At 42.4% G+C, this 15,918-nt stretch overlaps 1 protein-coding gene across 1 annotated transcript in view; it reads right to left on the reverse strand.

The window, feature by feature from the left end:
• EXOC4 (exocyst complex component 4) overlaps positions 1 to 15,918 on the reverse strand; it is a 634,255-nt gene that overhangs the window by 549,235 nt on the left and 69,102 nt on the right. The window contains exon 4 of the mRNA XM_089676875.1: positions 13,501 to 13,685. Within this exon, the coding sequence (XP_089533001.1) occupies positions 13,501 to 13,685 (185 nt within the window). The remainder of the gene's footprint in view (positions 1 to 13,500; positions 13,686 to 15,918) is intronic.

The following is a 15,918-nucleotide window of genomic DNA, read 5'->3' on the forward strand; positions in this document are numbered from 1 at the left end:
CACAAAGTATGTGACTCTGTACTATATGCAAATACCAAAATGAATGCTGAAATATGCAGCAAAGGCAGAAAAATTTGGGGCTTCCAGATACCAAGAGGAAGCAGTGGATTACCCCTGGATACAATACAGTTGTCGTCCCAGGACAGAAAGTGTGTCCCTGGCAGGATCAAGAAAAGTGTTGAAAAAGAAAACAAAATTCAGACACCAAATCTAATGAAAGGTAAGATGCAATACGATTTTTGTTCCTGGGTTTAGATATGCTTTAAGTAGCACTTACATGTCTGACCTCCACCAGCCTCTGATTACAAGTAGCAGTATGCTAATGAGCTCAGCTCTCTGTCACTCTGACTTTTCTCCTATCAGCATGCTTCTTGTTGATACAGAGTACTCATTGAGTTGGTTCTCTCTTCTCTCTGAGCTGTGCTGTACAACAGATTACAAGCAGTACAGGCACCTGAATTTGACCTAGTATCGGCTTTTTGCATCTTTAAAAAATACATTTACTGATGTTTTTCAACACATATGGAATTTCAAATGTATGAACACAAGTGGCCAAGAAACTATTAACTGTAGATTATTTGAATCCCTGAAAAGCATTTCAGAAAATGGAGGAAATTATGTTTTTCCTATATCATAGATTTTATTTTCTTACGCGCTAAATCGGTGACCTTTATAAAAACCACTGTTGCTGAAACAGATATAACTCCTGAAATGAAAAGACACATGAAAATGACACATATTCCAGCAAAATGTAATGACATTATTAACAAAAAATATAGGTCTACACTTTCCTGCAAATTAAAGAAAACATTTCACAACAAAAAAGGGCAAATTAAAATTTCAGAGAGCTGAAGTCACTGTGACCTAAAAGGTAACTTGTATTTTATAGTAATGCTCCTACAGTGCCTTGAAAAAGTATTCATACCCTTTGAAATTTTCCACATTTTGTCATGTTACAACCAAAAACATAAATGTATTTTATAGGGATTTTATGTGATAGAACAACACAAAGTGGCACATAATTGTGAAGTGAAAGGGAAATAATAAATGGTTTTCAAATTTTTTTTTACAAATAAATATCTGAAAATTGTGGCATGCATTTCTATTCAGCCCCTTCACTCTGATACACCTAACTAAAATCTAGTGTAACCAATTGCCTTCAGATGTCACCTAATTAGTAAATAGAGTCCACCTGTGTGTAATTTAATCTCAGTAGAAATACAGCTGTTCTGTGAAGCCCTTAAAAGTTTGAGAGAACATTAGTGAACAAATAGCATTATGAGGGCCAAGAAACACACCAGACAGGTCAGGGATAAAGTTGAGAAGTTTAAAGCAGGGTTAGGTTATAAAAAAAAATATCCCAAGCTTTGAACATCTTACGGAGCACTGTTCAATCCATCATCCGAAAATGGAAAGAGTATGGCACAACTGCAAATCTACCAAGACATGGCCGTCCACCTAAACGGAAAAACCAGGCAAGGACAGCATTAATCAGATATGCAACCAAGCGGCCTATGGTACCTCTTGAGGAGCTGCAGAGATCCACAGCTCAGGTGGGAGAATCTGTCCACAGGACAACTATTAGTTGTGCACTCCATAAATCTGGCCTTTATGGAAGACTGGTAAGAAGAAAGCCATTGTTGAATGAAAGCCATAAGAAGCCCTGTTTGCAGCTTGTGAGAAGCCATGTGGGCAAACATGTGGAAGAAGGTGCTCTGGCCAGATGAGACAAAAATTTAACTTTTTGGCGTAAAAGCAAAATGCAATGTGTGGCAGAAAACTAACACTGCACATCACCCTGAACACACCATCCCCACTGTGATACATGGTGGTGGCAGCATCATGTTGTGGGGATGCTTTTCTTCAGCACAGACAGGGAAGCTGGTTAGAGTTGATGGGAAGATGGATGGAGCCAAATACAGGGCAATCTTAGAAGAAAACCTGTTCGAGTCTGCAAAAGACTTGGGACTGGGGCGGAGGTTCATCTTCCAGCAGGATAACGACTTTAGATCAAAGCATATTCATGTGTTAGAATGGCCCAGTCAAAGTCCAGACTTAAATCCAATTGAGAATCTGTGGCAAGACTTGAAAATTGCTGTTCACAGATGCTGTCCATCCAATCTGACAGAGCTTGAGCTATTTTGCAAAGAAGAATGGGCAAACATTTCACTCTCTAGATGTACAAAGCTGGTAGAGACATACCCAAAATGACTTGCAGCTGTAATTGCAGCAAAAGGTAGTTCTACAAAGTATTGACTCAAAATACAAATTTATTGACTCAGAATACAAATGCACACCACACTTTTCACATATTTGTAAAACATTTTGAAAATCATTTATCATTTTCCTTCCACTTCACAATTATGTGCCACTTTGTGTTGGTCTATCACATAAAATCCCAATAAAAATACATTCACGTTTTTGGTTGTAACATGACAAAATGTGGAAAATGTAAGGGGTATAAATACTTTTTCAGGGCATTTTATATATAGTCTTTGCTCCTGGCAGGAAAAAAGCAGCTTAAAAAGAGCCTAAAGCTGCGTTTTGTAAATGTTTAGGACCATTTAGGTGTGTGAAGCATTTGGCCATTCATTCATTCCATTGGCCAGAATATTTAGGTTTAGGTGCATTTATATGCGTTTAAGCGCATTCAGTATTTTTTCTTCTCAAAGCTCCCCTCCTGGTGATGGGTTTTGTTTACTGCCTTTAAATGCTCCTCTTCTAGTATGCCTGTAAACAACTACCGTATTTTTCGCTCCATAAGACGCACTTTTTTCCCCCCAAAAAAGGGGGGGAAATGTCAGTGCGTCTTATGGAGCGAATGTAAAGCGGCCGGTCCAGTATTTCTGCCGCCACCATGTCAAAATACCGGGCCGGCCGCTCAGCTGTTCTCTCCTGCAGGACCTTACCTGTTCCTCACTCCAGCGCTGCAGTCTTCCCGCGGCGGCTTCTGTGACAGCCGGGTGCCCACTGAGAAGCGCCGCGATTGTGAATGGTTCGGTGTCTTCTGGGACACAAGACAGGTCCCAGAAGGCTCCGGGCCATTCACAAAGCGCAGCGTTTCTCGCGCATGCGCAGTGGGCACCCGGCTGTCACAGAAGCCGCTGCGGGAAGAAGGAAGGACAACTCCGCGGAAGTGGGAGCGGGTACCTGTCAAATTCAGGTACCCGTTCCCCCTCCCTCCCCAAAGGTCCGCAGTCTCTGGTAATCTCCTTTACTGTCTGCAGTCTCTGGTCATCCCCTGCACTGTCTGCAGTCTCTGGTCTTCTGTACTATGTCTGCAGTCTCTGATCATTCCCTGTACTGTGTCCGCAGTCTCTGCTCATTCCCTGCACTGTGTCCGCAGTCTCTGCTCTTTCCCTGCACTGTGTCCGCAGTCTCTGCTCATTCCCTGCACTGTGTCCGCAGTCTCTGCTCATTCCCTGCACTGTGTCCGCAGTCTCTGCTCATTCCCTGCACTGTGTCCACAGTCTCTGCTCATTCCCTGCACTGTGTCCGCAGTCTCTGGCCATCTCCTGTACTGTGACCGCAGTCTCTGGCCATCTCCTGTACTGTGTCCGCAGTCTCTGGCCATCTCCTGTACTGTGTCCGCAGTCTCTGGCCATCTCCTGTACTGTGTCCGCAGTCTCTGGCCATCTCCTGTACTGTGTCCGCAGTCTCTGGCCATCTCCTGTACTGTGCCCGCAGTCTCTGGCCATCTCCTGTACTGTGCCCGCAGTCTCTGGCCATCTCCTGTACTGTGTCCGCAGTCTCTGGCCATCTCCTGTACTGTGTTTGCAGTCTCTGGCCATCCCCTGTACTGTGTCCGCAGTCTCTGGTCATCCCCTGTACTGTGTCTGCAGTCCATTGGTTCAGAATATTTTTTTTCTTGTTTTTCTCCTCTAAAACCTAGGCGCGTCTTATGGTCAGGTGTGTCTTATGGAGCGAAAAATACAGTACATGTGCATGGATACACAGGCTAATGTATGAAGGCATTTTGAGGCAGAAAAAAAAAAATCAAATGCCCTTAAAAGCATCTTTTAAGCCTGGTGTACATGAGGCCTTATTGCATGTTTTTTTACTGTCACGGCTATTCCTTTAATATATCCTCCTAAGCCACATCATAACTGCAATGAAACCACAGTTTGAAACCATAGTTTGAAAACTATGTCTTCTGATCGACCAGACATTGACAGAACTCACAAGACTGCTATATACTGCTGAAGAGAAAAGGTATTTAGCAGTTTATATCTACTAAAATAATTGCACTTCTATGTTGTGTGTACTGTGGGAGACCAGATATAGTGGATGCAGGGTCCTGGGTTTAGTAACACTTTAACAGTATTATTATTAGCACACAGTTCCACACTTTTTCAACATTTTATGCAATATGTGTTTGTACATTTTGCAAAGTATAGAATCTGCTAGATATGTGTGGTACCTTTTGTTCTGAATCGAAATTTAGACAGTCAGAGACTGGGATGTATCTGAATTACCTGAATTACAATAGTAATGAATTTAAACTAATCCTAAACAAAATTTTGTCCAAAATAACAAATTATCCGGATTCTAATTAACCTCAAACAAATTCAAAAATTAAATGAAATTTGAAACCAAATTTGAAATGTAAACATATTGTTGACCATTGCCGATTTCCTTCAAAGACTGTGTGTATTAGTGTTAGAATACAACCATCTTCCAAAATTCAAATTTCAAAAAGAATAAAACAAAATAGAATAGCATATAAAATAATAGAACAGAAGAAAAAGGAAAAGAAAAAAATAAAAATAAAAGAACAGAATAGAAAATAAAATAATAGACAAATAGAATAGAAGAAATAGAAAGAATATAGTCGTCTTTCAAAACTTGAACTTCGAATTTCAAATAGAATAGAATAAAATAAAAAGAATATAGCCATCTTCCAAATTTCGAATTTAGAAAAGAATAGAATAAAATAAAACAGAACAGAAACAAACAGAAAAGAATAGAACAGAAAATACCGGAATATAATAAAATAGAAAGAAAATGTGAACTTTGAATGGAAAAGAATTGAAAGAATATAGCCATCTTCCGAAATTTGACTTTCGAATTTCAAATAGAACAAAACCAGCTATTCTTCACAATTCATTCAGATCGATTCAATATTTTCAACTGAAATTTGATTTGAATACTTCAAATCCATTGGAAAATTTGAATCCAATCGAAAATGAATTAAAAAAAACGAAACTAAACAAATTTTGTTATGAATACAACCATACGGAATTAGTAATTTAACAAATTGATCTGAAACAAAACAGATTTTTCCTTGTCCACATGTGTAGAATCTGCCCAAATTTTCACTATGCTGAGTTCTGGGAACAAAACTGACAGGAAGTGAGCCCATGGAGTGGCATCAAGGAGCAGAAACTTAAGCCTTACCAGCATCAAAAAGGCTATTTAGGGCTCTGCCCCTTCTAGTCTGATTGCGGAGTGGTCTTCAGCTGTTACGTGCTTTGACCTAACCTGTGTGCCCAGTGGATGTATGACTGACCCGGCCTCATCCTTGGATTTTTCTTCTGCTACTGGTCTGGCCTTACCCTTTGACTTTGCTTGTGCTTGCAATATCTGCACCTTGCTCATTGTCAGCTACTGACCCCTGCTTCCCATTTGACATCGCCTCTGCCTGCTGAGCTGGTTCCTGCTTTGTTCCTGAAGTTTATACCTTGGGCATTCTTGACTATGCACCTGCATGCTGCATCCTACTGTGCCATCTCCACCCATGGTCTCCAACCATATGCACTTCTATGTGACATGGTTATGCCCTATGAGCCTATGACACAGTTCCAGTCCATCTATAACCATAGTTATAATGCTCCTTTGCTTTCCTTTTGTGACCTGCTGCCAGTGCCAGGCTCATCTGGGAAAAAGACAAAAAAGGCTACCCCTCTTGGTTTCCAATCAGGTATGTAGCAAAGGGTTGCTGAATCACAGGGAGTATAATGGAAGCAAAGGGTGGAGCTGCCAAAGTAGGATCACTGGTGTGGAAAAAAGTTTTTTTTTTTTTTTTGTACAAACTTGTAAAATCCATTTCTTGGAATACACCACGAGACACAGAGCAAGTTACAGATCATGAATACCTGGGTTATGTGCCACCCATAGGTGAATGAACAGAAGGCAGAAAAACAGACAGGGAATTCTCCACTATATAACCCCTTCCATACAGGAAGTATCTCAGTTTTGTAGCAAGCAATAAATCCCTAAAGAGGGGCAGTCCCATGGTGTACTCCAAGAAATGGATTTTACAGGTAAGTACAAAAATCAATATTCTTTTTCGCACAGCACTGAACACAGAACAGGCTATAGATCATGACTATCTAGGATGTCCCAAAGCAATGCAAATGAAGAGAGACACATAAAAGCCACCATCCAAGAAATCTACTCCACAGCCCGCAATACAATGTGACCAAAAGCAATAACCCTGATGGCTCTTACATCCACCTGGTAAAAGCTTGTCAGGGGTGTGCAGAAGTTGTAGCCTTGCAAACCTGAGCCACTGATGCCTGATGACAGATAGCCCAAGAGGCCCCCACACTCCTAGCAGAGTGAACCTTTAATTGAAAAGGCAGAGCCTTACCCCTCAAGCAATAGACTTAGGTAATGCGCTGACGGACCCACAACGAAATGGCCAACTTTGGAGCTGTCCTAGGACCCTAAAGAAGAACAAATAATAAATCCAACCTGTCCAAACCACATCTAACATGTGCAGGGCATTCTCTCCTGATGAATGAAGACTGGGAAAAAACAAAGGCAAGACAATATCCTGATTCAAATGAAAACTTGAAACCATCTTCTGCAAGAATAAGGGAAAAGGCCAAGAAACCACATTGTTATGGTGGATAACTAAAAACTGCCCCTTACAGGAAAGGGCTGCCAATTCTAACACTCCCCTTGCCGAAGTGATTGCCACCAAAAAAACCTTCCGAGTCAATAGGGCTACCAGAACCTTATGGATTGGCTCAGGAGGTGTTTTTTGGAAAACAGACAAGGCCAAGTTCAAATTCCATGACCACAGGGGAGACTTAATTGGTAGGACTATATAGGCCCCCCTGTGAAGAAAAGTGCATATCAATGAGTGAGCATCAATTGGTTTTTGGAAAAAACTGCCAAGGCCAAATTCAATTCTACTCCTAATTGGAAAAGCCAAATTGCAACCAATCATGTATTTATGGGGATGAAACTACCTGGTCTCACACCAGGGAACAAGAGACCTCCTATTACTATGACACATTTTTCTGAAGGCAGGCTTCCTTGCCTTCAACAATGCAGGAATAACTGCATCAGAGCCTCCATGATCCTTCAGCACCAGGATTTCAATAGACAAGCCGTTAAACCCAGCGGCTGTAAAGCAGGATGCAATATTGGATCCATAAGGTTCCAGGTCTGGCCAAGCTGAAAGGGCCAAAGGACCTCCACCATCAAGTTCACAATATCAGCGTACCATGCATTTCTGGGCAAAGCTGGTGCGACTGAAAATCACTGATGTTTTTATCTCCCGGATCATACGTAATAGATTTGTTAGAAGCTGAACTGGTTGGAAGGCATAACTTAAGGAGAAATGGTCTCACAGTCTTACTAAGGAGTAAAGAGAAGAGAGGGGCGCCAGACTAAGTGCAGCATTAAAAGTTGCAATAAAACTTACCTTTTAATGTTGCACTTAGTCTGGCACCCCTCTCTTTTCTTCCTTGTCTACAGAGTCCAGCTTTACTCTGAGGGTGCTGCCACTGATGATGCTGTCCGTTGTCCATTACTTGTTGGAATTCTTTACAGCCCGTTCCCCATCCCCTGCCTTCCACACACCGTTGGACTTTTATAAAGCATCTGGACTTATAAGCAAATCATTTTACCTCTCCAGCGCCAATATTTATCTATTGTTACTAGGGAGTAAAAAAACCCAATTGAGGAGGATTTGTTATGAGGCAACATGAAATCAGACCAAGCCATCTCAGATAGGGATTGCACCAACACCCTCTGAGAGCGACAAACAGCCCCTGAACCTCTTCAGGCTCAGAGTCCCCAGAAGCAGAATCCACTGTCTGATCCTTTTCAAGTTCTGTCCGGCAACTTCCTTGTCAATATCCACCCACTCTTCCTCCACAACCGGAGGACGATTAGTTCAAAGGGAACTCTCCTGTTTCCTACTGCCTTGTCCCACACAGGCGACCATATCCGCAATTTTTCCTTCCAGGCCAGCAGCCAAGTCATCCTTAGTGACATAAGCTGAAGTTGATGGCCCTACAGTGGCCACAATGCCAGACAGGTGTGGTGGCACAGACACACCTGTCACATCTAGTCTCTTGGGAGACACAAATTCAGTGGGACTACAGCCAGAGTCCTCAGGACCTGAAGGCTGTGCTCTTCTCGCATGCATTCCTCTTGTGCCCACATGCACGGGCCCGCCTTGAACACAGCTGTTGAAACAATAGATCACAGAAAGAATGCTCATCAGGGAAACGCACCACACCATGCCACAGCAGTAGCACAAGGGAACACAGACGTGACCACCACTGCTCCTAGATGCCAAAAGTGGGAGGACACCTTAGGCTGCTTAACCTGTGAGCTCCCTTAAAGGGCCCTGACACTCACCATGTCACGGTGCAGGATACTGTCCATAGACACAGATCCAACCTTCACCCATTTTCCTAGACTATGTCATACCTGACAGCTTTGGACTTGATCCACCTTTCCTTTGGTGTCCATTCCCCTGAACCTGTACAGCAGCCTACCGGGAATGCCTTGGTTACAAAAAAAAACAAACTGTGTAGGGTTCCATATATGCAGGGTCCAGCGGCGAATGGTCAAATTAATACAATCCCTGCAGAAACATCTGTATCCATCATAGCTGGGAATGGATACCATTCATCTTAGTGCACCAGCTAGAGAAACAGATCCATTTGACCAATCTCCCTGTTGGAATCACTTGAGAATCTGGCAATACCATACACAGAGTTGTACTTCAGCGACCATCATCTTTAAGACACTGGTGAAAACTGGGGTACTTTCTGTATGGGAGGGGTTATATAAAGGAGGACTTCCTGTCTGTTTTTCTGCCAGCGTCCATTAATCTATAGGTGGCACAAAGCCCAGGAAGTCATGATTTATAGCCTGCTCTGTGTCCCATGCTGTACAAAAATGAAAGATGCAAAATGTGGAAGACAGCAGTAAGGACAAGCTGAGCAGTGCAATAGGTGGTCCTTGTCACTGAACGACTCTGTGTGGCTACAGTTCTGCTACTGAAGCTTTTAACGTATATTATTACTTATTTATAATACAGCAGTGCAGGTTGAAGACCCAGTATGGCCCACAGGAGCCCCAGAGCAAGAAAGAAAGTTGTGTGGCAGCACAGTGGTTTAAAGTATAAAATAAAATTTAAAGGCAAAACATCTGTGTATAGCATATAAAGAAAAATTATTTCTTTTTATATAAGTGACCACATACCCTCTGTTCTCAGCTGCAAAAATAACTTTGGCAGGAGAAACTGAAGCACACCAATCTTCCCAGTCATTGGCTGTGCAGGGGGAGCATGTCAGAAGTCTGATCATTGGAGGAGAGCAAGCTGAGATCTCAGCACAGCCAGAACACTGACTGCGCTGTGCTCTCATGCTTAGTGGAATAAGTTTTTAATAGAATGCAGGGGGACTATCAGGAACACCAGGGATTTTACACAAAGGAAGCAATCCAAAAAGAACAGGATTCTTTGTCATACAAGTACATGGCACAACAGGCGCATATCAGAAATATGAAATGGGTTTACATTTTGTTTAAGTACTTAAGATGCTTGCCTGCATATTATTTGCATATTCTCAGCATTTCTGCATAGATTCCCCCCTAAAAATATACTAGTAGGTTTTGAATGACTTCCTCCCAAAAATACCCTAGAATGTATGTATGTGCTAGAGAAGTTAGACTGTAATTACCATCAGCGGAGAGCAAGTGATGTGAAAAAATCTTTGTACACCGTAAACCAATGCATAGTATGTCAGTGTTCAAGAATTAGATTACCAAATTGTTTCAAATAAGTGCTGTCCCACAGAATTACATTAAATACATTAAAGTACTCCAAATGTACTATAATTATTTGATAGAAGTTATTGTTTGTTGTTTTTTAAAGATCAGTATTTTTGATGCTTTGCCTCTACAACTCTTTGTACTTATCATAAATAAAAATAACAAACGAAAATCCCTGCCAAGGTTTATAAGAAGTTGGTCTTCTGTCATCTGCTTAATGCCACCAAAGCCTTGAGATGGAGGGACCCGAAACCATCCCCAGTTTTGTTGGGACTTAACACGGAAGACATTAACGGGATGGAGGACCTGATTTTGACTGCTCAGAATAGACTGGAGAAATACTCAAAAACATGGCTCCACTAGAACATGTTTGTGTACTCGGATGAGGGCAAAGCCACAATGAATATCTATTCTGGGAATTGACTCCTCCATGACCTTTCAACAGTCTTACATGTGCCAGCTTAACCCCCCCCCCCCCCCAGCATTTTTTTCTTCTTCGTTAGCCCCCCCCTTCTCTTCCTCCCTCTTTCGCTCTTCATTCTCCTCTTAATACTTTCCTGCTCTCTAAATAAAATTAGATGGGTATTCCACCTGCACCCCACTCATACCTTCATCTTGAAAAGTGCAGCAACAGGATGCAGCCCTTTCCTAATTGTACCTAATGTCATAATGACCTCTAGCTGGTACCTAGGGCTGTCGTATCACTTTAAAACTCCCTGCCCAGTGCAGCAGGACACTTATGATTTCAACCTCTCTACTGACTTCTTCTAAGTGATTTGTATCTTATGTCCTGGCGCATTGATTTATCTTTAACAATTTTTTTTTGTGGCATCTAACCACATTGTCTATTCCTGTTATATGACATTGCTGTGGGTCATATCTGAATACAGTTTGTTGAATACTTTTCTGCCAAAATAAAGAATTTGAAAAAATAGAAATACAAATTAGCTAAAAAGTGTATCTGATCTATAACTTTTTCTGCAAAATCCTATTTTTGTTTATTTTTTCATTAGTGATGTGCTGAAACTTACAGCCTTTCACTTATTTCTGTTACAGGTTCACAAAACTTCTATAGTCAAGGGACATCACGTATTTCACAGATAAAGCATTATTTATTACAGTAGTGAAGAGCACTGACAGACAGAACTTAGCTTGGTATAGTCTACCTAAGACAAAGAGATGTGGACACCAGATCAAACAATCTGCAAATCAAGCAGACCATTTGTATTTTGCCTTCTGAACACAGAAAGCATTCACCACATCTATTAGATTTGCAGTGCAGCAAATGCTTAAGAAAAGTCAACATCAGCATTCTCTGCACTTGCCTACTGACTGAAAAATGAAGGAGAATCTATGGCTCCAAAATGTGCTGACTTGTGACCTTATATGATCATACAGCTCCTGAGGGTAATGCCCTCAAATTATAGGCAACAGGAAAATAACTGCAACCTTAAAACCGTAATATACTGTACACTGGGAACCAATAAATCAGGAATTCTTAGCTTTGGCCTGTAACCCACTGAAGGTCCTAAATTAGATTTAAAGTTAAAGTGAAACTTCACTCTCTCAATCAACATTGACTGTTTTAATCTTTTTGCTGTTAGCAGTAGTAAATAGATAGGCGAGTATATTATATTTACTTGTTTTAACCACTTGCCCTCAACAGGATTTAACCCCCTTCCTGACCAGGCCATTTTTTGCAATACGGCACTGCGTTACTTTAACTGACAATTGCGCGGTCATGCAACGCTGCACCCAAATGAAATGTATGTCCTTTTCTTCCCACAAAAGGAGCTTTATTTCGGTGGTATTGGATCGCCTGTGCATTTTTTATTTTTTGCACTATAAATTTAAAAAAAATTACAAATTACTTTTTGCTAATAAATATGTCCAGTCAAAAAAATTATAAATCAAATTTTGTCATACATTTAGGCCAAAACGTATTCTGCTACATATGTTTGCTATAAAAAAAAAAAAACCCCAATATGTGTAAATTAATTGGTTTATGTGGTGTATATATACTGGAATTTTTTTTTTTTTTTACTAGTAATGGCGGCGATCAGCGACTTATAGCGGAACTGCAGGACTGTGGTGGGCATTCTGACACTGGGAAGGAACTGACTTGGTGTCACTGACATCCCCAGTGACACCAATACAGTTAAAAAAACAGTTAGCTACAGCTAATAAAAAGCACTGACAATGTACTAATGGCCCTGGGCATGAAGGGGTTAACATCTGTGGCTATCAAAGGGTTAACTGTGTGCTGTTTCACTTTGGGGGCTGTGTGTGTGCTTCACTGTAAGCCCACTGCTTTGCATGGCTCTACTATGCAGAGCCATTCAAAGCAGTATGCAGGAACTGACAGGAGAGAGCTCTGTATTAATTACATACAGATCTCTCCCCCATTATTTATTTATTTCAGGTACTTATATAGCACCGTCAATTTACGCAGCGCTTTTACATATATATTGTACTTTCACATCAGTCCCTAACCCTCAAGGGGAATACAATCTAAGGTCCCTAACTCACATTCATATACAATGGCCAATTTAGACAGTATCCAATTAACCTACCAGCATCAGAGATACCAGGTGACCGCGAGTAATCACCGGCTAGAACCCAGTGATAGACAGCCGAGGCTGTGAATGGCGGCACGCCCCCTATCCGGAACTGCAAAATCACGTGTATATATGCACGTGATTTTGCGAACCCATTCCGCCCTGTAGCAGTATTTCTGCTATAGGGCGGCACAGAACTGGTTAAACTGTTGTTCACATTTCTTCAGTTACTTCTTGGTTTCTTGCCTATGCAAATGTTGCCATACATCCCAGGAGTCTTCTGGGGGAGAAGAGGGGTTTTCTCAGCTAAGCACACCCTCCTGCTTGTACGCCTGAACTAAGAGCAGATGGATTCCAGGAAGTAAATGCTGCATGAATCATCTGCCCTTACTCAAGATGACCACGGTCAAAAATGCTAGGGATGTGTTTTTCAAAGTGATTTCCCAGCAAAATAAAGCATGGAAATATGGATGGATGGGGGAGTTTGCTTTGATTATTAAAAATGATTTAAATAGCATTTTTGGTTTGTGGTGTTTAAATGCAGTGCAGTTCCACTTTAACATGATACTTTACTAACAAAATTATATCATGCAATCATCTGAGAGCTAAAATGTTCAATATATGTGTATGAAGATAGTATGCAGAAGTTAAAGAGTAATGCCATTAATAACAGAGGGAATTGGATTCAGCTGGGGGAGTGGAGCTGGGCATAAGAGATGCGTCCTTTGTTTGAATAGGACATATTTCTTAAGTTTAAAAATTCTCTGTTAGCGAAGTAAATTTTATTGAATGCAACAAAAAAGCAGGATTTCTTTAATTTTTTAGACAAGCAGAAGTTAACAGCAATGGAGGCAGACTGGGTATTTCATATTTAGATAACAACATGTCTAAGTGACACGTTTCAGAAATGTCACAGTACCTGGTTCTCATATTGTCTTTGTTCCATTGCCGCACACGACTTGTGGATTTGATGTACAGGTGACGATGTAGCTCATCGATCAAAACTAAGTGCATGTTCAATTTCTTACTGTGAAGCTCCAGACGCAAGTCACTCAATCCCTCCACCTGGAGCAGAGGTCCTTCTAAGGATTCCACTGCAGACACCTGCAACAAAACAGGCATATGAGAACTTAAACAAAATACTATTTAACTAAAGTTTGTCATCCAAATAGACTATAAATCTGGTATCACATAATAGCAGACATAAACAACAACACCCATTAAAAGACATTTCTCTGTGAGAAACATCATATTCTACCACAGAATATTTTTGCCAACCTGATGGTCTACTACACCCCTTGGAAATAGTTTACTTTTTTGACATACATTGGATCTTTATTCACACAATGCCTACAGATAAAGGTGATATACTTACAGAAGAAAGGGAAAAAAAAAATTAGCTTTTCAACGATTTATGGAAGTCTGAACTTACATAGTATATGGACTGGGTAATGTGTTAGGAACCTAAGGATGCCCCATCATTTTATAGAAATGAAAATTATCAACCTACAGAGGACTGAATTCAAAGACACCCCAAAAATCGAAGTGAAAAAATGATACAGCAGGCTAGTCCATTTTGCTGCAATTTCATTGCAGCAACTCAAAATGGTACTAAGTTTGTATGGCCCCCACGTGCTTGTATGCATGCCTGATAACATCGAAACATGCTCCTAATGAGACGACGGATGGTGTCCTGAGGTATCTCCTCCCAGATCTAGACCAAGGCATCACTGAGCTCCTGGACAGTATGAGGTGCAACCTGGCAGCATCAGATGGACTGAAACATGATATTCCAGAAATATTCTACTGGATTGTCAGGTGAGCGTGGGGGCCATTCAATGGTATCAATTCCTTCATCCTCCAGGAACTGCTTGCATACTCTCACCACATGACGCCGGGCATTGTCGTGCAGCAGGAAGAACCCAGGACTCACTGCACCAGCATAAGGTCCGACAATGGGTCCAAGGATTTCATATTGGTACCTAATGGCAGTCAGGGTGCCATTGTCTAGCCTGTAGAGCAGCGGTTCTCAACCTGGGGGTCGAATGACACTTTCACAGGGGTCGCCTAAGACCATCGGAAAAAACATATTTCAGATGGCCTTAGGAACCGAGACACCGCTCCTCTATCCGTCTCCAGGTGTGGGCGGGATGACATGCCGTCCCTGTCATCTGGACACACCCCCGGGATCAATCCTTCGCCGGTGATTGGCCGCCGGAACTGTAGCTCAGGAGAGGCACACAGGCGGCCAATCACCGGCGAGGAGGTGGAGCTTGGAGAGGAGGAGCCGAGCAGCACAGCGAAGATCGAGCGAGTGAAGAGGAGAAGAGCGGCCGGAGAAGGAAGACATCTGACCGGTAAGTGTCTGTACCATGGGAGAGGAAGGGAGCGAGCGAGCCCAGGCTGGAGCAGGGGTCAGCAAGGTAAGTATCATTGGTGTCAGTGGGAGGAATAGTGCCCCATCATTGGTGTCACTAATACCAATGATGGGACAATATTCCTCCCCCCACTGACACCAACGATGGGGCACTATTCCTCCCCCCACTGACACCAACGATGGGGCACTATTCCTCCCCCCACTGACACCAACGTTGGGGCACTATTGCTCCCCCTGATACCAATTATGGGGCACTATTCCTCCCACTGACACCAATGATGGGGCACTATTCCTCCCACTGACACCAGTGATGGGGCACTTTTCCTCCCACTGACACCAGTGATGGGACACTATTCCTCCCACTGACACCAGTGATGGGGCACTATTCCTCCCACTGACACCAGTGATGGGGCACTATTCCTCCCACTGACACCAATGATGGGGCACTATTCCTCCCACTGACACCAATGATGGGGCACTATTCCCCCCACTGACACCAATGATGGGGCACTATTACTCCCACTGACACCAATGATGGGGCACTATTCCCCCCACTAACACAAATGATGGGGCACTATTCCCCCCACTGACACCTATGATGGGGCACTATTCCTCCCACTGACACCAATGATGGGGCACTATTCCCCCCACTGACACCAATGATGGGGCACTATTCCCCCCACTGACACCAATGATGGGGCACTATTCCCCCCACTGACACCAATGATGGGGCACTATTCCTCCCACTGACACCAATGATGGGGCACTATTCCTCCCACTGACACCAATGATGGGGCACTATTCCTCCCACTGACACCAATGATGGGGCACTATTCCTCCCACTGACACCTATGATGGGGCACTATTCCTCCCACTGATACCAATGATGGGGCACTATTCCTACCACTGACACCAATGATGGGGCACTATTCCTACCACTGATACCAATGATGGGGTACT

The sequence above is a fragment of the Staurois parvus genome, unplaced genomic scaffold, assembly GCF_062004578.1.
Source record: "Staurois parvus isolate SC_StPar_1 unplaced genomic scaffold, SC_StPar_1.0 ptg000175l, whole genome shotgun sequence".
Classification (NCBI taxonomy): Eukaryota; Metazoa; Chordata; class Amphibia; order Anura; family Ranidae; genus Staurois; species Staurois parvus.